The sequence below is a fragment of the Falco biarmicus genome, chromosome 5, assembly GCF_023638135.1.
Source record: "Falco biarmicus isolate bFalBia1 chromosome 5, bFalBia1.pri, whole genome shotgun sequence".
Taxonomy (NCBI): domain Eukaryota; kingdom Metazoa; phylum Chordata; class Aves; order Falconiformes; family Falconidae; genus Falco; species Falco biarmicus.
In genome coordinates this window covers 1,838,595-1,864,132 of record NC_079292.1, presented here as the reverse complement: position 1 = coordinate 1,864,132, position 25,538 = coordinate 1,838,595, and the positions used below count along the sequence as shown (strand labels likewise).

General features: G+C 36.9%; 1 protein-coding gene across 3 annotated transcripts in view; it reads right to left on the bottom strand.

The window, feature by feature from the left end:
* Nucleotides 1–25,538, bottom strand: part of CPNE8 (copine 8) — a 110,414-nt gene that overhangs the window by 18,330 nt on the left and 66,546 nt on the right. For 2 of the 3 annotated variants that reach the window (XM_056340089.1, XM_056340090.1), the window contains 6 exons: nt 25,287–25,362; nt 18,581–18,634; nt 15,479–15,540; nt 5,797–5,843; nt 4,857–5,038; nt 2,789–2,916 (listed from right to left, as the gene is read on the bottom strand). In XM_056340089.1, the coding sequence (XP_056196064.1) occupies nt 2,789–2,916; nt 4,857–5,038; nt 5,797–5,843; nt 15,479–15,540; nt 18,581–18,634; nt 25,287–25,362 (549 nt within the window). The other variant, XM_056340091.1, reaches the window with a different exon arrangement.

The following is a 25,538-nucleotide window of genomic DNA, read 5'->3' as shown; positions in this document are numbered from 1 at the left end:
AATGAGCAGCTTTGGAAGATCTGGGAAGTCCTGAAAGATGGTGAGTCCATAGCAGCCTCACTGAACTTTGCAGCCTGCATACCAGAAACTAAGACTTCAGGTTCATTTGTCTTCAACTTCTAAGGGTCAAAGTGTCCTATGTAGTCAAAGAAGATTTTTGTGTGTGTGTGTGGAGCAGGCTGCTCAACTTGCTGATTCACTTGACAGCAGACAGTATAGCTCCTATTTTCATGAAGGCTTGGTGCTGTAAAGGAGTCAAATAGTAGAACCTTGGAGTAAAAGTAGCAACGAATAGTATGGAGTGCAGTAAAAAAAATAAAAATATTACTCTCCATATGAATACTGTGGAATAGATGCTCAAGTACAGAATATGACTGTCAAAGAACTCACCACCTTAGTGGTTATTGAATATGAAAGGCCTGGCTCACTTAACAGGATATGTTCTAATGATGCTCATGATGATTGCACGTGCTTAGAAAATTCAAACTCTGAGTTTACACAGTGCTTTTGCAAGCAAATACTGCCAATAAATAAGATGCTGTAACCACAACATTTACAGGAGTTTGGAGGAGTGTGTGTGAAATGGAATCTACAACTCACAGAAAGCCATCACAGTCCTCCCTCTCCCTCCCCAAGATACAGATGTGTAGAAAAGCCACACAGACAACGAACCTGCTGAACTTAACCTATTTGCACGCTGGCAGTAGGGACTGGTAGTTAAATGTCTAGATTAGCAAGACCTACTGTGGAATACATTTTCACTACGATGAGGAGACATATCTCATTTTTCCACACCACTTATAATCTTTTCAATGATGACTGCAGTGACAAGGGATGATGGGCGAGTAAAATAAAAATCCATTATCCTTTCTGAGCACTTAATACTGTCAACATACCTACACTGAAGAAATGGAACAGAAATTTGGTTATTTCATATTTTCCACAGAGTAAAACATTCTGAAGTCTTTTGCAAGAAAGAACTTATATATGGAAGGGAGATGACAGAAGACACTAGACTGAATCTAGTGTAGCTTAGATAACTCTTTAGCTGGGGGAAGGACAATAAACTCATTATCTGCTTAAAGAGCTTCTGAAGAGTTCTGAGATCACAACAGGATAGTAATATCCGACATTGTTTCCAGAGATTTCATCAGAGGCATATTTTAAGTAGGAGGGATGTGGGAAGAAGAAATTTCTTTGATGGCAGGTAGGCTAGATCACAACTTCTAGTACCATGTCTATGAGAGTCAATAGAACAGCCAAGAAGCTGAACCTTGAAGGGAAATGGCATTACTGAGAACTCGATTGGTACATGGGTTGTATTAAGGATGATCACGCAGTAGAAATCCTCATGAAGATACTTAGCTTTTCCACTATAGTGTAATGTGATTTGTTACCAGAAGGGGTTTCCAAAGTTTGCAACAGTTTGATATTTAGACAAAAGTTCAGTGGAAGAACTACAAATGCTGGTGACAGGCTTCTGTAATTCTGAAAAAGCTGACAAATATTCCTGAGAAACAACGGTAAGAAAAGGAACTCAAATTTATGTCAATGTTTTGATGGTGTTGGATCAAGAATTTCAATTTTTGCAATGAACAGAAGGCTTGATGTTAATTGCCAAATTCTGAACCAGCCAGCTCAGCTGATATGATCAGTTCCATAAAAGAAGAGCCAGAAAAGTTAATGGGTTAGATTTCCAGTTAACATGGTTAATGCAGACGCGGAATGCCACATGTATGAAATTCAGCTGTCCTAAGGATTGGCATATTTCCTCAGTCTGAACACTGCTACTAGAGAGATCCTGTCAAAGGAAAGATTAAAAGGAGAGAGCTAGTTGCTAAAGACAAGCAATGGAAAATACATGCACATAATTTGAATGGTATGATTAGAAGATGGAACAACTAATCCTAATGATAAATAACTGAAATCAGCTATCTAGTCACACTGGGGTGCACAGAAATTCTTTGCACCATAGAATATGGAAATTATTTTTCATTGGGCTGTAGAACTAACATCAACAAGAACAGATAGCAAATAAATACTTCTTGCTACAACAATTAACTATTTTGCAAGCTTATAAATAAAAGATTAACATACAGTGATTTACACATCCCTACTGCTTTATTTTATAAACATTAGTTCTTTCTCTGTATCTATAAATAAAATAAAACCTGTTCAGGTAATTGCTCAGCTAAATTATCTAAGCCATATCATTTTTGTTATACCAACACATGGAGGTATACCATAAGTCAAGGTCTTGTCTGCCCACATAAGGCAGTATTATCTTTCTTAAGAAACTTCTACAAAGACAGGAAGGGTTTTCCTTTAAGAAGTTAGATGAGATGTTGCATAACACAGCACTGTGGCTGCCCAGCGGTGGTTGCTGTACTATCACCTTAACAGTACCACTACCTGCTGGAAATTGTTGCCACAGACAGCCCTGGAAAATTCTGTTGACATTTTGAGATTAAAGGAACTACATATGCTTTTGTCCAAAGGACAAAAAAGGAATATGGAGAGTGATCTCACAAAAATTTGCTTTCATTATGATTTCTCCTGCAATTTTAACAAAAGGTGCATCACCTGGATCACTTCTATTTCTTTTCTGCATAACACTAGCACATGGTCTTCAAACTACTCAAAGGTACAAGTTAATCATGTTAGACTGAATAAACAAAACAACTATAAATACCTTTTCCAACGTTTAGCATCATGTAACTGTTAGCTTTTTATATGTGATAGCTGTACTGACAATAAGTTTCTGCAGAGTACCTGTAGTGACGCTTACCTGGCTACATGATTGATTACAGGGGCAAAGTTTGTTGGCCCATAAAGCTGTACAGATTTTAGACTCCTGTAATAGGCCTCCATTACACCATCAATTCCATGGCAGTATGGATTTTGAGGGTTTCCATTCTAATGAAAACAAGAAATGATTAATCACTAAAAGTAATTATGAAGCAAAATCAATGTGTAGGTTAGTAAACGCTACCCAGTGTACATTTTTAAATGGCAAGGACCTAAGCATTCTAGGATCTATTCAGAGAGTTTACTACAAATGCCCAATGTAAGTCCCACAGCTAGCTGTGAGTGTTAACTGCCTCAAGAAGGAGGTTCTAGCAGCCTCACGTTATATGCAGTCTGAACCACTGGAACTGGTTACTAGACATGAATGCTGTCCTAAAGGGAATGAAACAGTCTTTCTTACATGCATCAGTAACAGACAATTCCCTCTGTAGATTTAAGGTATGAATTACAGGGCAGGTGTAAAACTGGAATCATGTTTAGGAGCACACTTCCAGCTCAATAATTTCTTATTTTAAAAATGTGAAAAAAAGAAATGGTAGCCAGATCCTGATGTTCATACACCATGTGAGTGTAAGTTAAATTGCAAACTCTTCATTGTTTTGGTACAATGTTTCTCTACTGGAAAACTGATTTTCAAACTGGTATTAAGAGATGAAGAAAGGAACATACTCTTTGGGAACCCACTGAAAGGCTGGGACTGTAAATTCTTTGGATAGGCATTTATCTGCCTATCTCCATAATGACTCTACAATGAAGATACCCATTTACAGGTGACAATACAAACATAAACTAAATCCCAGATCAATGTCAGGCCAGACAAATGATCCACGTAAGGCTTCAAAACCTTCCAAATCACCTTACTCTCCTTCATGTGCCAACAACTCATTGGTTTGATGTGCCAGTATCTCATTCTGAGGTAGAGTATACCTCCCCGAGAATGTAGAAAATGAAAGGGGATTTTTCATGAAATTGATCTAGAATGTTAAAAAGAGAGTGCTAAAAACATTGCTTAGTATTAAATGGCAGACACCTATACATGTTTATATATAAAGCATGGGAAAAAAGACTGGTTTTTCCTCTTTAAAAGCACCACAATGCCTCATGAATTAACTGAATCAATTTTAGAAACAACTTTTAAAACTGAAAATAGCCAGGAATAAGCCTGCTGTTTTAACAGTCTTAAGATTATATGTATCAATATATTTGAACTTGCTACATCCAAGTCCAAAAAAAGTCTGTGATTTAAATGAATATGTGCAATCACACCTGTTTTAAATTACTATCCATGTGGAAAACCTTTCCTTGAGATAAGACATGTGGCACTGTTTTCTAGCACAGGCTGACAGAATAAATACACATCTACAATCACCAGTCTTCTGCAATGTCTTTGCTGTTACCTATTTAAAACTCTCCTGACATACCTACACTTGCTGTAATTCTGACAAGTTTATCCTAGTCAGAGCAGAACAAAAACCTCAAAATAAGCAAATAGATAAACATCCACACTAATCACAAGCATCAGTTACAACATAATAACCCTTCTGGCAAATGCTTTTAGATTTTAGGTTTGTAATTTAACTGGCATATGGACCAGTCTCAGATTTTTTCTTGTCACCTTGGCTTATAGCCCACTTCGTCATCTATATTATCTCTAAACTAGCAGCCTGTAAAAGATAAAGAGATCCCAGAAAATTAGAGAGAACAATAACAATGAAAGGTTATCTTGAATCATGATTCACTTGCTTCTTAAGATAGATTAGTTTCAATCTGAAGTCTTTCAAGCATCTGTTTCTTGTGCGGCTGCATCTGAGGTTAAAAATGATTACTTTGCTTTATTGCTATTTTTGGTCTACAGGGACTTCTTGACTCTGGATTTCTTTCAGTAACTTCACTATGACGAAAAATTTTGAAACAGCCTTTTAGACAGAAGAATTAGCACATTCTCTGTTCTTCATTTGTCCAGAAATTGCTTAAGACTACAACTTTAATTGCCAAAATTTTGTTGTAGTAAAAAAATTCAAACAATATATAAACATGTATTTACTTACTAGTGCAAATTCATGTGATACTCTTCCATCTGGAGGCAGTCTAGCTCCAAAACCTAGAGCTGGGAACATTTTATCACTATCATAGTCCTGAATTATTTCACCTACTGCTTTCAGTGCCATGCCATAAGCATTTAGCTGATAAGGATTCATATAGTGCAGTGAAGTAGGCTGTGAAGGGTTACCTGTTGAAGCAAGGACCAGATTAAAACTGTATCAGTTCAAAATCTTTTCTCTTAAAAATGCTAAAAATCTCATAAAGCAGAAATCAAAAGATCATGATAAGAAAATGAACTTGTTTCCTATGTATATAACTATGGTTGTATCAGGTAAAAATGCATATTCTGAATACATTTTTAATAGGTTAACAGTAGTAGCTGTAAACTTTTTCAGCATTGAAAGGGCAGCAAGAAATTGTGATTAGACTTGTAAATTTGTGTCATTTTATAATATGATACGCACTTTTAAGATTAAATTTAGAAAATCACTTGGCATTCTCAAAGCAGCTTTGGAGGAGAATCAAAACTTATCTCTGCCATACCCCACTTTAGCCTCATTCCACCTGAAACTTCTTTCTTTTGCCCCTCTCAGTGGGGTCTTCTAAGTCAGCCAGTTTTCTCCCAGCAATAATACAGAAACAAACAAACAAAATAATCAGAAAATACACAAGTATCTGCAAACTGCTCCTACCTATTCACTTCTATATGTAGCTTTTCACATTTTTATCTGTTCTGTTTGCTCTGGTTTTCTTGACAGGAACTGGCCTCTAGTCTGCTGCCCAGCAAAATGGAATCCTAATTCCAGGTGGTGCCAGGCAATACAGATACTCAATAATACAATGAAGTTAAGCAGAATACTGATATAGATACATACACATACACATATGTACACTTAAAACTGAACATAGCACATAAATTCACAAGATGTTTATTGTTATTCTTACCATTTGAGGCTGTGAAATCAATAGCTACTGTGAAATTGATTTGGGTTCTGTAGAAAAAACAAATACAAATCTTATAAGTTTTACTGTTATGTGGAAAAATAAACCAGAGATGATAACATTGTTTGTGGACAAACTGTAGGACCCTGAATTGCTAATACAGGAAATGAACACTGAAAATACTCTTTTATGAAGTGCCAGCCAAGAGCTACACAACAGAGCTATTTTAACACCACATTGCAAAGTTACTTCACCTTTCCTTTTTTTTTACTGTTTCTGAAAAATCCTAAATAATTAATAAGGTTAACATCAATAAACATTATTAATTCATTCTGAACAGCAAACCTGATTTTTCATCGGACGTATTTTAGCCCTAGTCATGGAAGACTTTGACTAGTGAAGTAGGCTTCTATTAATCCGCTCCTTTTGTTAACAATAAAACTGTGTCTTCCATTGGATAAAATATTTGGACAAAATATCAGCTTTTGGCAATGGATTTCTTTCATGTGAACACAGTCGATACTTTGAGCGAGCATATCAAGGAAATTCTTGGAAGACAAAAGTAAAATCTGGAAGCAGGAATATAAATATCTGTATTTGGAGCAGTAGCTAAAGAAAACCATTATTGTGAATGGATTAGCTGTTAGCATAGACTTAGTGTCACAAAAACCCATTAGACTTTTACAGAGTGACAATCCAATTAAATGCAGTTCTGTTCTGCAACTTCCTTCAGGACAAAAAACTGTCTTTCTGGAGATAATCTCTTAGCTAGTAAGATTCTATCAGGAAAAGGTTGTATGAGTTTGAAAATTGACTTTTTACTCAGAATGAGTTATTTACATCTTCCTTCAAATTTCTGCCTCTCTGTTTGCATCTATGAATTTAAGGACCAAATTAACAATGATCAAATCTCTTTGAAAGTTACTCAACAGATTTAACTCATGCACATTTAGATTAAACATCAACAATCTGACATCTGGCCTTGCAGTAGTGTTTTTACTGCTCAAATAACTTGACATGCCCAGAGAAAATGCTATTGACTTCATAAAAAGCTGGGTATGAAAACAATTCACATGGAATCATTTTATCATACTGATCAAGGCTAACACACGCTAAGCTAGGTTACAGATGGACTGTCTCCAAAAAGCAGTAAAAGCCCACCAATGCCCACAGTATCAGGAAGAGTCCTTGGAACATGGTCAACCAGGAATACAATTAAAAACGCTGTTGCCTCAATGTGGACTTCAACAAAAAAACCAAACCAGTGAAAGCTGCTGCAATCTCTGGAAAGTTCAGAGAGAGAAGCTTTACGACAGAAGTTTTCTGCCAATAATTCTGCATTCTGCTTTATGCAGTTTCACAAAAAAAATTTTAATGGCATGACAAGTCAGATTTTGTTTGATCTGTACCCAAATGTCAGGCCCTGTAGCTTCTTAATCACAATGACCTTCTGCACTGTCAGGTAGTTGTAAGAATAAAGATCCTAAGAAGTGCATGTCAACTAGTTTTCTTCCTCAGGTAAGAAAGATTAGGAAAAACAACAACCAAAGTCTAATACAATACCATTTCTAGCGTTATGCATAGAGTTCTTACTGGCACTGCTAAGCAAAACTGCTTTTGGGCTATAATCTCCTTGTACTTAGATTTTAAGGGCTTTGGTGTGGTGCAATTTTTGGAGAGTAAAGACGACTCCTCCAAGCATTACATGTCAGACACATCAAATACAGAAATCCTTCAGCTTGCTGAAGAATGTGCAACTGAGGAAAAAAAACCCTCAAAAGGCTTTTCTTCTGCATAAGAACAGCAAAACTTATTTGTAAACTCATTTCCTCTATCAGCTATTCTGATCCAATTGGTAAGAAGAAATAAGAGTTTCATGGATTCTGAATTCAGGACAGAAGCAAGAGAAAGCACTGTTAAAAGAAGACTAAAACGAAAAATGGCTAACAAAAGTAAGAGAAAAATATTAAACCCACATCTAATGGCAAAAAGAACAAAGTCAATTTTCATGTTACTACAGGTAATGACTGACAGCATCAGTTTCTGGAGTATTCCTCAAAGCGGTGTATCTGTATTAAATGCATACTGCTCTAGATAACAGAAACCCACCTGGTAAACTAAAAAAAAAACCCTCCCTCCCCCATTTACAATCCCCTACAAGCTGGACTATGACTATTGTCCAAGCAGAACAGTATGCACATGACAGTATCTGCCAATTTAACAACTATAAAACAAAGCAGATGTCTACATCTCCAAAATCTGTTTCCACCTGTATGTGCATCGCAATGATACTGCTACAGAAAAACATGCAAGAACTTAAACCAATTACTTGATTTCAATGATTTATAGATGACTGTACATAGATTACATTTCAGTTTCCTGAATATAGGTTCCTAAGGCTATTTTAGAGCCTCCAGGGTACTTAGCACACCATGAAATTTCTGGGAGTCTAAAATGGCATTAAATGCCTATATAATTCAGGAAACTGGATCCCACTTTTAATGCAACGGTTGCTTTGTATTATGGGAAAGTCACTCATGTCTTACAGAGAACAAGGAGAGCTAGAACAAACTCTGTTAGGGTAAACCTGCACTCTATTGCCCTACATTTTCAATGACCATTTTGTTTCGTATAAATCATACAACATAGGTATGGAGAAAATGATGCTCCGGTGAGACCTTATCACTCTCTCCAACTCCCTGACAGGAGGCTGTAGCGAGGTGGGTGTCAGTCTCTTCTCCCAGGTAACAAGTGATAGGATGAGACAAAACTGCCTTAAGTTGCACCAGGCGAGCTCCAGATTGTATATTAGGAAAAATTGCTTCCCTGAAAGGGTGGTCAAGCACTGGAACAGGCTGCCCGGGGACGTGGTTGAGTCACTGTCTCTGGAGGTATGTAACAGGTATGCAGACGTGACACCTAGGGACAGGGTTTAGTGGTGGACTTGGCAGTCCTGGGTTAGTGGCTGGACTCAATGATCTTAAAGGTCTTTTCCAACCTAAATGATTCTATGACCCTATATTAAAAACATCTCTCCTAATATGATCTCATGGAAAAGAGACATAGAAGCCTATGTTAAAGAAGACACCAGTGTCCTCTGAGGAAAGGAATAATAAATTGCAAAAAGGTACAAAATTAAGGTCAATCATTGTAGTCAAAATTTTTAAAATGTACATAAACCTTTTTTGAACACAAAGCTGCGTCTTTCAAACAAACAATTAAACCTCAAATTAGTACCACTGGAGAAAGTATTTTCAAAAGCAGCTGTAATATTGTAAACCTGTATTTTGTGTGAAAGATTATTAAGAAAAGCTATTAATTTCTCTACTTTTTTAAACTTTTATTAATGAAAAAATTAATAAGCAGTAACTAAAAAATTGATCCAGGAAGGCTAATTTAAAAGCTGTGTGTCGTGAAAACATTAGATACAACTGTTTTAGAAACCAAATGAGATGACTGGGAAATTAATCTGGATGACATTTTAAAAAGTGTTTTCATGGTAACTCATGTTAGTCTAGAAACAAATTAAATGTGATGAATATATCTGAAAGTCTACTTTCCTGTTTTTATCTCTATGACATGTTTATTTCTTTTTAACAGACTAATTCTTAGGCTGTATCAAGTACACGTTATTAAGTTACTGCTATTATCAACAGATTAACCTTCATAGCAACAACCTTTTTTTTAATGACTATCCATTACCGTACACAAAATACAGTAATCGATAGTCATTTAAAAAAAGGTTATTGCTATGAAGGTTTATCTGTTGATAATAACAGTAACTTAATAATGAATTTAATATTTTATATATATTTATATATATTTATGTATTATATATAAGTTTATAAATATAAAATAAAATATATATTATAAAAATTATTAATTCAGAATAAGGATGCTCAAAATCTAAAAAAGCATGTAAAATAGAAGGCTTCGAGACAATTTTAGGTGCCTGATTTTAAAACACATCAAGATAACAAAACTGATAAGGAAATTCTTTGGCTAAGGCTGTGTCCCTGCTTTTCCAGCTATATAGTTTTCCAAAGAGCTCATGACACCCGCTACATCAGTGTTGTTGCAAAGTCACGAGGCTTTGCACAAAAGCCACTAAAGCATTGACACCTGGCTAGGCAGGCTGAGCTGCTGAACGTCTTTTCCCAAGGGAGAACTCAGGCAGAATACCCAAGCACAACAATGTGCCTTATGGATTTAGAGCTGGATAGCTCACAACTACGCTGCCAGAATTTAGTTGGTATAGAAAGACATGATCTATCTGACACCTGGACAGGTGATTTTATCCTATACTACCATGAGAAATGAAGAAAGTGTCTTAAAAGGAACAGTAATCTTCACCTCACAACCACAGAGCATTCATTTTGTTTGTTTCTTTGGGAGAGCAAGGCGAAATCTATTGTCTTTTATAATAAGAGCTCTATCAGCACTGGTATACATAAGGGAATAAATTAAGCCTGGACATAGGTTTTAACTAGGCTTGAAAACATTTGTAATGAACAGGGTTTTTTTAAACAGTACATTGGAAGGAAACATGAGTTTCCTCCTGTGACTTCAGAGTGACAACCAGCTGCTCTGTTAGCAGGGGGGAGCTATTATTCAACATTTGAGGACCAATTACTGTGCAGAACTCTGCAATGGAGCTAATGGAGTAACTAAGACTACCAAGAAGCTGTATCCCTTCCACGGCATTTTAAGTCCCCAGTGACAGTTCCTTCATAATTTCCCCTTTGCATATGCTTGCTTGGCCAAATGATGTATCAAGATAAAGAAGATTTTTCTGATAAAGGCTCAACTAGGTCTTCCTTTTATATAGTCTAATTACTCCTTACTACTCTCCAAGGATACAAGAAATATATGGTAAAGCCTCCAAAATATATAGTTATGACAGCTGTTGCTTCATAACTGTACCTCACACCAGGTCTCCTCCAAACATCAAACAGACATGCCATTACATGTTATGGTGTACTGGTTGGATGAAAATAGCTGTCATGAAAGGAGTTCTAGATTTCCATTTTGACCATCAATGATTCAACGCAGTGCAGTTAAAAATGTATGTCCAAAGCCCTTAGAATCCAAACAACGTGCATTTCCAAAAACCTGCATGAAGGTAAGGCTTTTTATATGGTGGGAGGAAAATATTTCCTCTTATGTTCCACTAACCTGGGACAGAAGAGATGGCTTAATATTTTTGAGGTCCAAAAGGATTCAGCTCCTGAATTTCATTTATTTACAAGTGCCTAGAGTAACCTGCTAGCTCACTCCCTACGCTAATCAGTCAAACAGGGTAGAAACTCCAGTGCAGCTTTTTGGTTCCTTGTCTCTCTTTCAGACAAAACCAGAGCAGACTATAAACTAACTGCTTGACAGTCATTCCTGTAATTCCTGTATTTCCAGGATAAATTCAACTGCATTCCTCTTCAAGGCCATATCCCTTACATTCCTGAGCTTTGTTCATGTATTTGGAGGTGTTTTGATAGGAATATATTATTAATTGATAAGTGGCAGGAAAAATCTGATTTTGAAATACACATCAATTTTTAGCATAATGTACCCATTTTAAATGTGGGAAGGTCAGTGTGGCAAAATATGTGATTAAGTATCAAGATGTAAGGAAAAGCCAGCTACTAAGATGGCACTAGTTGATTTAATATTCGGATGCAAAAGAGACATCCACCTCTTTCCTGCCATACTGCTATAAAATCCAGTGGTATGTAGTAAAATGAAATTAGAATTTACAGATAAATTTCTATTTCATTCTTCAAAGCTCTTCAGAAAAACAAGAATCATATTGATGATCCTTATAATGGAATATCCCAATTAAAGAGATGCAGACTCAAAACATAAATGAAATCAATACTGCAATCCTGATTTGTCGCAGTTAAAGCTGTCAAGACTTCCATTAAATCAGGATTAGTTCTAGCCACCTCAAATCAATTACAAAGGAAGTTCTGAACGTGAAGTATTTCATAAGCATCCCTTTATGGAGGAGCCAATATTGTGCCTATTGCAGAATCAGTGTTTTCTTCTCCTTGCCTTCCTAAACTGAAGAAAAACAGGGAACTAAACAAACAATTTTGGAGGACATACTTGATGGCAAAACAGAATGGTTAATGACAAAACCTTCTTTTTCCTTTCCTTCAAAATCTGTCAGCTGGATTGCAATTGATATGCAGTAGTATTAAACGAGATGAACTAAGAAAGAGAGAAGCCAAGAAAATGGCTCTGAGTCTCACCTTCCTGGTCATGTGTGCAAAACGGCACAGCTGCAGAAAGGTAACCTGTATACAAGTACTTCTACAGTTTTTACTGGCATATACATAGAAATAACTGTATGAATCACTAAACAAGATTCTATATAAAATAATTAAACTTTAAGTATTACATGCGTTCAAGCACAGAGTGTTCTACTGAACTATACTCTTTTTATATACAAGGGAGGAAAAAAGCTTAAGTGGTAATTATTAATATCACAAGTCTTCCTTGAATTGCAGTTACAGAGATGTAAACAAAATATCACTAAGAACACCAAAGTATTCTATATATTCAAAATTTCTGTTGTTTGTCTATAGAATGTAGATAATTAGGTTCATTAACTTGTAACATCTCAGCAAGAAAGGTGAAAAACGACCCTGAAAAGATTACATATGCACCCATTGTGTTCTTTTCTTTCCAAATTTAGATATAAAACTTAATGCCTTGGTTTCTTATACACATTTCTTGCGGACATGAATTTTGAAGGAATGGGGAATAAGATGGTTATGGCATATATGAACAACACACGTCAAAGAACAAACAGCTACACTACAGGTAAAACTGTTTCTTCATGCATTTGTGTATACATACACTTCATTCACTACAAACTTTTGGTAAACATGGATGGATGGCCATTTTCTTTGTTAAAGTTGACAACAGGAATGTTCCTGAGAAAGGTAACAACAGCCCTAATAAAAGTAACTTGTTTCGCTCAAACTCTAGGATTCTTTGCTAGAAACAGAACACTTGCACAAATCAGAAGGGTTCCACAACAGATCGACCATGACTGTTCATACGGAAGTCACATCCAGAACCTTAGTGCTTCGAGTACTCTTCTGTTACCTCAAGCAGCTGTCTACCTGATACAGTGACTCAAAGCAGGCACAAGCCATAGTGATAATTGGAAATGGACTTAGAAACACAGAAATAACTGGTTTCCTAACCATGGCAATCTAGGTGCCTCAGGAACAGCTTGTCAAGCAAATGTGCTGATAGAATTCATTATCATATAAAGAGTTGATATAGTCTTCAGGTGTTGAAGATGCAGTAGTAGTACCTCGACAACAGGCCTGATCTATATGAAGAAGTTCTACTTTGCTAATATGTAACAGATTCTAATGCAGTCAACAACTGAATGAAATTGTCTTTCAGGAGAAACTGTAGGATCTAAAGAGTGCAAACGGAGACAAGAAGTATTCCAGTAGCAATGCTTCCAGTCAACTGAACTGGACAGGTAAGGATATTAATTCTAGAAGAGCTTAATAGTTTGCAGTCCAGAAGCATCCTGGAACAAAGTGTCACAGTCCTGAGTGTACTAAAAAGCCCTTTAATGTCCCTAAACAAACTCAGCTTGGCCCTCCACCACATGCCCCCCATTGGCTTGGGAGCCCCATTTCAGCTCAGCCTTCAGCCCCTGCCTGAGAAGGGGCCATACGTCATACGCCAGAGGAGTATAGGTCTCCAGCTCAGCCAAGCCCATGCCTGGCCGTGGATACCATTAATCCAGATCCTGAACCAAGGACTGAATTCCTGGCTTGACCACTCTGCCTTGTCCACCACAGGCCTGCCTGGAAACTGCTGGACCTGATCCTGACCTGGATCTGTGGTTTGCCTGCCCAGCCTGACCTCGGTCTGCCTCATCACTACAAACTTCCCTACGATCTGGACTCGTAATTGAACCTGGCCACAAACCTCTGGGTCTGCTCCGCTTGCCTTGCCCACGTACTGTACAACTGGGCCCTGGGTGGCGAGATCCTGCCCTGCCAGCTGTGCTTCCCAGCTCCACTCCCAGGTCCCCAGCCGTCCTGGGGAGGGAGAGCTGCTCCCTGACACAGCCCATCCCCTCCACGAATCTGTCCCACTAATTACATGCCTTGATGGTGGGCCTATACCGCTCCCTCTAAAGGTCACCTATAACCATACAACATTGTAATAATATGAAACAATCAAATCTGAAATGATACAGAGGTTCTGTGTCCTATCCAAATGAGAAAATCTGCTTGGCCACCAAAGAGCAAGCAAACGGACAAGTCAAATCACAAATTCCTCCAAAGATATTGAATAAGAATTTTAAACAGAATTATTTCTACCTCCATGTTAAAAACCTTAATTAAGCATTCCCATTTTTAAGTACTATGCATAAAATATTCTTGTTGGGTTTAATCTTAATGAGCCAAAAGACACAGTGTTTTGAGATATACAACAGACTGAATTCACCCTCAAATGAAAATATCCCTTTTTTTTGGATGGAGATTGAACAGCAGTGAGTTTGGATTTTCTACCTTTAGAATTTAACTGTTTGGGAGAACTGAAACATCAAAGAGGCTATTAGTCCTTGAGAGAGAAAAAAATTATACTGTGCAGCAGCCCGGCGGTTAGGCTCAACAGTTTGGAGTACATCTTAATGACGATCCATTCCCTTTGCAAGTTATCCTTTCAGTATGGAGTGCAACCTCAGGTTGTGTTTTTTCAAAACCCCGAATGCAATAGCAGTCGGGATAGCTTACTGACAGTTCTCCTGTAGCTAACAATTACGATTGGGGGCATCACTTTAACTCAGTGAACTTCAGTGATAAATGTGTTAGGAATAAACCTTGAGCATATTCTCATCTGCAGGATTACCACCGTTGGAAACAAAGGCAAAGCCCTATATTGCTACTGTCAAAACACAACACAGTCTTCTTTTTTATTTCAGCTGAAGCCTGGTTGAAGACTGGCATAAAAAAAAGTAATTTCTTTCTTCACATGTAATCAATGTTCTAAAATAAGCGTGGAATGTATATTCAGACTGTATACCTCAAAAATCCATATTAAGTGCCTAGGAATGTATAACAAATTATTTCCATTTATCTTGGAGAAGAATTGTGTTCTAGCAGGGAGGTTAAGAACCAGGAATTTCTGAGATTCGATCCCATTTCCAGGCATGTTCTAGGGTAAGCCATTTGATGCTTCTGTCTCTACTTCCCTTTTGGGAAAATGGCGATAAATAAGAAAGAGAACACGTTACACATTTTACATAATTAGTATTGCAAAAATGCCCTTGCAAAGGAAAGGCTCTAAATAAATCAAAAGTTAGTATAATCAGAAAAAATAAAACAGCATTTACTAATTTAATAGTATATCAATAATTCCCTTTCGGCTAATCCAATTTTCACTGGCTGGTCAGAGGTCATTATTCAATCTCAGTTTTTTTAGAACCAACACCAATTCCAACATTATAAGTGAAGTTCCATAACCTAACTTATGTCAATAACTATCTGCAGGTTTTATGCAGGAAAGTACAGCCTCTAAAATGAGGAAACAATACAGCTCTTTACAGATACTACTTAGAATCATCATATGCAAAGTACATACACAAATTATTAGTGAATTACAATGAGACTGTGAAAACAGGAAAGGTTTGTTGCCAATCACATACCCGCCTTTAATATAGTCAAGGAATGAAACTTCTGTTTCAATTAGGAAGGAAAGCAACGTTACCTGAAAGCAAATAAAAGAGAGTCAGACATGAATTGTCATTTCCCAGTTGAACCAGTAGAGACATAAGCAAAATGTTTTTGGAGTTGTATCATTAAGATGTGATTTCCTACAGTATTAGAGGAAAAAAAAAAAAAAAAAAAAAAAAAAAGAAACTATTTCAATAGGCCGTTCTTGAAAGGGAAGAGATAAATTTAGAAGTCTACTACAATTGCCTTTTTTTTAAGCTAAAGGATGGAAGACTGTATTCCAGGGCAGTCTACCAGATGTATGTCTTCCGATCACTGTGCACTACATCTACACATGAATATTACAGGCTAGATTATAATGCATCTATCCTATGAGTACTTCAACACCATTAAAAGAACTCAATTACAATTATTTATATCATTTCTCACCTCACATTAAAAGTGGTATTGAGTATTGATGCAAGCCAAGAATGCAAAAAACTAGTAAATGATACATATATATATATATATGAAATATATTTAAAATTTTAAAGTGGAATGAATAAAGATGCAAAGAAAAAAATTTTCTTCAGTCCCAGCTTTGCTCATTCAGAAATGATAAAGTCAAAAACACAGACAGTGGTCTGAGGGTGTGACTGGCATCCCGAGAACATGAGTCATAGAGGTATAAACTCAAATGGAAAAGATCCTGCATTTAAGATCATCACATATTACATAACATTTATGAAGCAAAGAATTAAATCCAAACTATTTTTGTTTTATTTACAAAGTGACACAAAACTTTCTTACAACATAAGTGCACCAGGTAGTCGGTGAAAACTGTTCAAGTAACTGTTTAAAGCAAATTCACTGATCATAATACAAGGAATAAAAAGAGGATGGAAGTTTGTCACAAAATTTGATTTGCCTTTAACTGCAGCAAAATATAAAACCTGAAAATATTCCTATGTTGTAAACTTGGACTCAGAATGAGACTATAGGTAGTAATTCTGTCCTCTATCCTACTTCCTTTGTCACAAGTTCTCTGTGAATCTTAGTGACTTACGAAGTCTAAACCCATCAAATTACCCTTCTAGTTGAGAACAGAAGACCGTAACAAAGTTCTACCAGACTACCAGTAGTCTTGCATATAAGACTGAAATATGTGCATTTTCCCACTGCACACAGTCCTTTTAATGGTTAATCTGTTATTACGGCTGGTCATCTCGTTCCTAATTAGTTTAAGCAAATGTTTTCACTGAACCTGATTTAAAAAGGTAAAAAACAGAAACACACAACATCCTTCCAAAGCAGCCAAATGTTTACTTTCATACAGGCATTGACTATCCATGTTCCAAGTTTTATACAGTGTATTTTAAGTTTCACTACTTTGCTTTGTTCAAAACTAACCATGTATTCTGAAACATTTCTGCTTAGTATGTAGTTTGCCTGTCTGAATTAAAAATGACCCTTTCCGTAATAATGAATTAAGAAGGCTACTGCATGTACATAGTTCTTAAAAGCAGCAGTGAGCTAGCAGTCAATGATCTATACCCACTTTACTTAAAGTTCTCCAGAAGCCAACTTCCTCTTAGTGAGAATGATGTTCTTGGTACCTGGCTTGAAAATCTAGAAATCTGTGGGATAAGGAGTATCCTGGGTGAATGACAGGAAGAAAAAAAACCAAAACTGCAGGCAAACACATCGGAAAGTGACCATTTGGTGAAGCATAAGGAAAGCCTGAAGGACTAACAGAAGTAAGGGTAAACGCGGACAAAGAGGATTTGATAAATAAAAGAAATTACATTACAAAACCAACAGTAAAGAACACTGGCAAAGAAGGAAAGTTGCTAACAACTGTTTATTGGAAATTTGCATGTAAATTGAAGCAACAGATAAAAAGACATAGTTGATTTTGTCTGTCCAAACAAGAGTAAAACACATTCTTTCAAATGCAGACAGGTATATGTGAAGGTCTTGAAATATTTTAAACCAAAATCAATAGGGAAATTGAATATGTAAATCCATTTTTTAATCTTCTGTACCCTAAGCCAGTTTTCATATCTACAATTTTGAGTACAGTTACTTTTAGTATTGATTTAAAATAATCACTTCTGATAAGTTTATTACTTACTAATATAGCATAATAGAACTTTATTGTAACACGCTGAATTGTAGTAAAAGGAATATGTTAGCAAAAAATAAATTATCTAATGAATCAGTCTTATATGGTAAATTTTCATGGACAAGCAGCTTCTGCTTATATTTTACAATTTAAAGCAGAGGTATAAAATAAGTGTTTATTTTCCTACTGGTGAACAGACTTATACAACAATGTGAGAATGACAAAACATTCCTTCAAGACAACAGTTCAGAGTGAAAGTACTCCTACTGACTGCAGTGGAACCGTTCACGTGGAAAAAACCCCACATGCTGGATGTGTTTTCGAACAAAATATCTGATTATGTTTTCCAATACACAGTTCTTCAACGTTTATCTTAATTTCTTTGTAAAAGATGTCTTGAACATCACGGATGCCAGAACACGGAGCTGAGAAAGTGCTGAAGGGAATTATTCCCATTGCTAGCAAAAGGTTTGTAAAACCGAACATGGAATATGAACAAAAGGACATTAAACTCTCATCCCAAACAATACTAACAGGTCTTTCAACAAAAATTAAAAAAAACCCTGTTGGTAATTAAAAATGTTGACTCTTTTTGGTTTAGCCATGATAAGCATACTGGCTTTTACTGACGCTAGCTCAGCAATTAAATTTAAGAAGAAAATTTACTTTTAAAAGTGCAGATCTGTTTCACATTAAAAATAACAGTGTGTAGTCCAATAATTTCAAGAATTTTACTGAAATGTTGGTATAACTCATTTTGGAAATCATTGGCAACTTATCAGCACACTTGGACACAGCTTCTATCAAACTCTTCAAATTAAAAAAATCTGAAAATAAATGCGGTATAACAGTAAATATTTTATTGTTGTGGCCTTCACAGAAGGTTCTATTCTAATCCTGTTAAATTACAAGTCAACTATACTCCATTTCAATAGAAAAGCATCCAGTAACATAAAATATATTTACTTACTGTTCCAGAATTAACATACTTTTTCTTTTTTCCTTTTTTCTTTGGATTTATTACCTAGAAACACAGACACAAATATTAAAGCTGCATGATTTATGATTCAACATAAAGATAAGTGTTAAGATACTTTGCAGAAAGTAGTCTATTGTCAATGAACTCGAAATTTATTCAGCATACTGTTTACTTAGGCCCCTCAGTGCCGGGTTATATACATCCTTGAAGACAGATGAATTTATCTTCATGGCACCTGCTAGGTAAGACAGTGTTGTTAGTCACATTTGACAAATAGGGGACTGGGGCAACAGAAGGGAAAGTGTTCATTAAATCTGAGTGCTCAGTGAAACACGTCTTTGATTTTTACAAGATTCTGCATTTTTCTGCATTCCTGATTCCAGTGTTTCAGTGTACTGTGTCACCGCTTATTCATCTCACAATACACCTCTTCACATTCCAGTCAATGTTTCCATCTTCTCCTCAGTATTATCTGAGAAAAATGAGAGCTGTTCTACTCCTAGTTTCTGTGTTTGGTGCAATGACAGGCTGACAGGAAGAGCAAATGGGGGGACAGATCACACTGTGCCAGAATAGAAACTGGTCAGTAATTTCATGAAAATGGCACATGTCACCACCTGACTGATGTACAGGAGTTGTGGGGGCTCAACGCACTCCCCATACACAAGAATCTTCATAGAACTGGACCACAAAGCCTTTAACAGTTTTCTCGAATGTCTGGAACCTATACAATTTCTCACTGTCGTCATCAATAAAAATTGATTCCCTTCTGAATACCTACCCATTCAAAGGCAAGTCTCAGTCAGTTTCATTGCATACACATTAAAACATACTCCTGCTCTTTTCAAAATTGCACATGGAATTGGAAGCAAAACATTATTTTGTTTATTTGGTCGATCAACTATCTCCTACGTAACTAGGAAACTTAAATCCTTGCGGCTTACTGCCAAGTTTTACTGTAAAGTACTAACAGATGTTCTGTGAATGACAAGGAACGAAAACATTCCCAGCTGAAATCTTAGTCACTAAACTGCTATAAAATATTTAAACAATTTTGCCTGAAAATTGGAAACATAGTAATACATGTCTTCCAAAAATTCTCTCCATTCAACCAAAATGAATTTACATTTAAAGGTCACAGAAATTCTGTGCAATGTAAGGCATAAAGACAGAACTACCATTTGAGGTCTTTCCAAACAGGCTACATGAGAGTGACTCTTTCCCCCCAGTATGCCACACAGCCATCTGGTAAGTGTTCCTCAAAGCTTGTACTGCCTTACACACACATAAACCTTTCAACACTTCAAAAAAGACCCCAATAACCCCTGTCCCTCCTATTAACAGTGTCTTGACTGGTGAGAAATGGATTAAATCTGTGTAACGGTGGTTTACAAACAATGCAGTAATTCTTGTTGAACCAGAATCTTAGCCAGAAAGTGGCTCCTGCTGACAATTGCCCAGAAGAGGAAGGTGACGGTAACAGACTGCCTGCCTGCCCTGTGGCCCTTCATTCACAGCGCTCCAGAATCTAATGGTCAGGCCTGAGTTAGCAGCATATTTTTTGCCAGCAGTCATTAAATGCCAAAATGGAGATGCATCTGCACTTTCTGTTTCAGCTAACTTGACAATTGGCTTCTTAGGAATTGCTAGGAAATGCACTACAGCTTGGAGTGAAATATCATGGGAAAACAAGGCATCTACTTGGGCTCAAAGATGAATTAATGATGGCTTATCTCTCTCCTGTAATTCCAGGTACTATGATTATTGTAACATTCATGTGGTTTTGTCTCAAATTTCAGATCACTTTATAAATAAAACACTACTTTTTAGCCTCTGAAAGTCTCACACCCCTGCAGTAATCTAGGAAGATGCATGAACTCTTACCTACTAAAAGAGGTCAATTGAAAAGAGCTTGTTTTAGCAATCTGAAAATATGGAACACCCACACAAATACAAATTTCTCTATCTGCCTTGGGTCACTTTTTAAATACAAAACAATTACAAAAGAATTTGTCCAGTCTCTTTTATGCTGATATTGCATAGACTGATTATGTAGAAGCACTACCAAAGTACAGAGGATTGTAATGTGGGGAGGCAAACATGAGATGCTCAGGAAATGTATGCTATTGCTGGGAGTAAGGTATTGATACTATATTTAAGAAACTGCAAAATTACTTAAGATGTTATGACAGAATATTCCTGGTAGGGTAGGAGTCATGTCAGTGATACGACAGGAGAGGACATTTTCACTGCACACAGTAATCTCTGCTGTGACATTATCCATAGGAAACCGCTGTAAATCACAGTAACTCTGGGGTTGATCTTGTATCGAAATAAGAAAAAAAATTAGGGCTTTCAGTTATCTTTGTCCTGCTTTGCACAGTAGCATTTTTGTTCATCTTCAAAATAAAAGTGCATCATATAATTGGAGCAGCCTTTTTCCGTACCTTGCATTCATGCTTGCTTAAATCATCATATTTGTGATCACCTATATTAGGAATATGAAATTTTATAAGATACTGGAAGTTTAATGGCAGTAGTCCAAGATGACTTAAAGGATAGCTTAACGAATGACAAAGATCTGCACCCAATACAAAAGAAAAAAACCAAGGCTATAGCCACATAGGCTTGTCTTCTCATTATTAGCAAGAATATCCTTGCATGAGGAAGAAAAAACACATTTCAGTTCTGAGAGACACCAGGCACGGAAACTGCATGATGCTGGAACTCATGGTGCAAATGTGGAAGCTAACCTAAATCCTTCAAAAAGCATACCTAAAACCTGGAAGAAGGCCTTAAGTATGTATTCTGAGGGAGATAAGAGGTCTTGAAATTAAACTGTCTACCAAGATAACCAAGACTAATTAGCTGGATTTGTCTTACACCTGAATCACCCTTGGGAGAAGCAGAACTGAAAGAAGTTCCAGCCCATGGGATTAAGATTGCATCAATGAAGATCTTGCAGACAAGCTGGTCAGGAGTTCCACCAATCCCAACACTTTTGTGAGTCTACATTCAGGAATAGGCTCCCCTACCAGAATGGACAAAGGGAACAGAACTGCAGCCTCCAGACAGCTAGTCATGGAACCATCCCAAAAGGAACTACAGCCCATATGAATCCACACCTCACCAGGTGGCATCACATAGCAGAAATGCCTGGATTACCTGCAATATAACTTGAAGGCAAATTAGTTGCTAATTTGGAAGAAGAGATGTTCATACTAACAAGACTATGTTAAAGGGAGATTTGGTGGAAAAAACAATTCCTGTTTTTTCAGATAGTACAAATGACCATTTTTGATGATGGGGAGACTTAGATATTACTTTCCCCTGGGGAAGGTGGGGAGGGAGGGATAAGATCAAAATCTTGGCTTTTGGCAACAATGTTGATCACAGATAGAGTTGCTAAGAAATACCAAGAAAAATATCACACACAATGCCCCAGGTAGAAGCTGGGAAGGACCTCTAGAATACCGGAAAGAAGAAATACTTTCAGGGACTTTCAAAGCAACAAGGGAAAAGAAATGCTAAGTTCTTTATTTTTTTTTTCAGTTCCTGTACTTGGTCTGCATTATATAAGACAAGGGTTGAAACTGCTGATGCAGTTAAGAGAAGCCACTTTACGCTACCAGAACTTCTAGAGTGTGGGAGGGCTCTGTATATGATGGCATTTTCCAAGAGAGGGCTGCTTTTAACTAGAATAATCTTGCTGGTAATCAGACCCAGGAATGGGCATTTGTACTGTCGTGTGATGACAGCAATCTATCGCATGAGGATAAGAGTCAAGGTCTAACCCAAAAGAGCAAGGCTCCAAGAAGCAAGGCAAAATGGAGGCAATTTCTAGCAGAATGCACTGTCACCTTTCCTATATTTCCCTTAGGCACTTTGGCAGACGCTGTATTCTCCTGAGTTATGTTCATTGCTCAACTGATACAAACACCTTGTAAGTGCATTAGAGAGGAGCCTATAGCCTATTCAAAGTGAAAGAAAAGAAAACACAACTAAAATCAAAACTGGACCATTCCTATCTTTAATACTATTTATAAACTCTGAAAGGGACAAAAGATCTCATATTTTATAATCAGTTTATTTTCATAAAGGATCTGTCAAAGAGTTATCAGACAGATATACTGCCTGGAAATCATTAAAAAAAAAAATGCACACCAAAAATGTCTACCTGTAACACACAGTTCTTTGGGTTCATGACTCTGTGATCTGAAGTACTGAATATGAACTTCATACTCAGACTCTTCTAAGGTTCCTCTATTCCCAGTATATGAACAACTTAGGACAACAAATACAGCACAGACCGTACCTTGCGTAAACAGTAGTTTTCTCGTGTTGTATGAATGCTCATAACCAGAAACGGAAGGCAGCAAAAATGACAGAAGAACTGACCGAGAAAGACAGCAAAATAGTGAAGTCCAAATAAAGCAAAGGCTCTTTGCAAGTCTCAGTAAGTGAGGCTATGAAAGACCTACAGAGCAAAACCTACAGACTCAGTACTTCACCTTAGAGAAACTGAAAATATCTGGTGGAATCCATACACTTTGCCTATGAGCATGTGTGAGATGGAAGGTGCTAAAAAGCTTTAACACAAATGGCTGGACATATGCATACGTATATCAAAATGCTTTAGCATACATTTTCACACAGGTGTCCGGAACACATGCATTATTTCCATGTGAAAATTGCTGCTTTTGAGCCCTTGCAGGGAGTAAGTATCTCTTTATGGTTACACTGCTCTAAAGACGACCACCTCTTCCCAAACACCACCACCACATCTGCATCACAAGACAGCTGTGGGATTTTGAGCCAATGCATCAAGAATGCTTATCATCAGAATGGTGAATCAGATAGATGCCTAGGTACTGTTGTGTACCTAAGCACTAGGCTACTGCTGGGTGAAAAAGGAATGGTAAAAAGAACACAGGGCAATCAGGCAACTACACTTAGTTGCCTATCACTCACAAGCATGCACGCTCACACTCACACACGACAAAAACCCCAAAACCAAAAGAGGTGGAACTTGAAACACTCCACATTGCTTTACTATGGGAAAGAAACCAATTCCTTTTACAGGAATTCTGGAAGACAACTCCAAGTACACAATGCAATACAGTGCAGACACTTGACACAGACCTAGACGAGCCAGTGTGCGCACACAGCATAATGCAGGTAGACTCTGGTCCTGAAAGGAGGATAACCATGTTGTATCAGCACCAGAACATGAGACTTAAGACAATCCAGGCAGAACTTACTAGCTCAGATGCTCCATGACCCTAACTCACCTGTACTGCTTCTAGCTGGGGAGCACATTTGCAGTATGTGAGGTCACGGTACTACAGACTGTTACCTACTGAAGATAAAGCTGAAATGATCTAAGTTATGCATAAAAATAATGGGGACTCAAAACCGAATAAGACATTTCTTGGATCTATGAAAACATAAATTGAAGTTTAACACTCCAGAACGTAATGTATTTCCCTAGGAAAAGTCTCTAAGTTGACACTTCTTCTCAGTGACAAAATACGTTTTAAATCTTTTCCTCATATTCCCTCTCCGTATTGAACACATTTTGAAATTTCACGATACATTTATTATTCCAGACTGAGATTCTTCTGGGATATTAACTTAAAAATGAAGTTTTAATGAAGGACTCTTAATGCTCAGACTCTTTTTTTTTTATGCAGTCAATTTTTGTGCCCAAATCTGGGACAATTTTTAAAGGGACCTTTCCAAAAAAAGAAAAAAAAAATGCCCAAAATTACATCTCAATTTTTGTTTGCACAAACTCATTTATTGCTTCTGAGAATAAATTGCAGCATATTTTGAAGATTCAGTAAAGTTTTTTTCCTGGAAAAGAAAAGTTTCCTGTTTTGAAAATCCCAATAATCTCAGATTAAGAAAGAAGTCTTAAACTAGGGACTTATTAGAGCTCAAACAAACAAGTCTGCACAATTTTGTCCACAAGACCCTGAGGAAAACAGAGAAGAGAAAAAAAAAAAGACTACGAGGGAATGTGGATCCTCAATAAGGTCTTACCACAGTTAGATGTCATCTAACAATATAAAACTCTGTAATTGAATTGACAGCTGCCTGTCAATCCCAGTAGCTGACAGATGTATGAATCCTAAACCAGAAATGAGATGCAAATTTTTAAGCAAAGGTAGTAACTGACCACATGAAAAACCCTACCAATAAGTAAGATAAATTCTTTGTCACTTGTAAACCCTGCATCAAAACTCTAAAGATGCTGAAGCCTGCACTTAAATCAAAGGCATGTGACTCTGCATCTGAATATAGGCATCACCAGATAATTCTTTGGATAGGAGAAAATAGTATACAATGCATGTAACAGCTGGCAAAAGGAGAAATAAATGACAAATTGTTCCTACACAAACGGGGGTAACCCACTATTTACTCCAAGATATGTCATACCAACCCAGCTGCTTGAAGTGCTCTTCTTGCCCTATCACAGCCCAGTGTGCATGCACATGCACACATACCCACTTTATATCTTTTTATGAAGCAACACTTTTAGATTCTCTGTTCTTCTTTCTAAAAGGAGAAATGTGAAATAATTTCAAAGTTTTATTTTCACAAGCACTGTGCAGATTTGACCAGTTTGCCAAGAAAACATTAGAAGTGTTCTCCTTTTATTTCCTGAAAGTGAGCAAAAACTCGCAATACTTACCTCATATACGTTGAACTGAGATTGCCCTCTTGACAACTCTCTGTAACTTGTTGTGAATTCTCCGATGAAATCATGGCTGTATAAAAAAAGGTTTCAAATCAAATGCACAGCAGTTAGTAATTTAAACATGTATTACATATATTTATGAAAAGGAGAAACACAGCCAATATGAACTGATACCCAAAAAAGAAGCAATGGCAAAAGATATAATTTGCTTTAAAATCTTTATTTCCCCCTCTGCTGTGTGTTCAC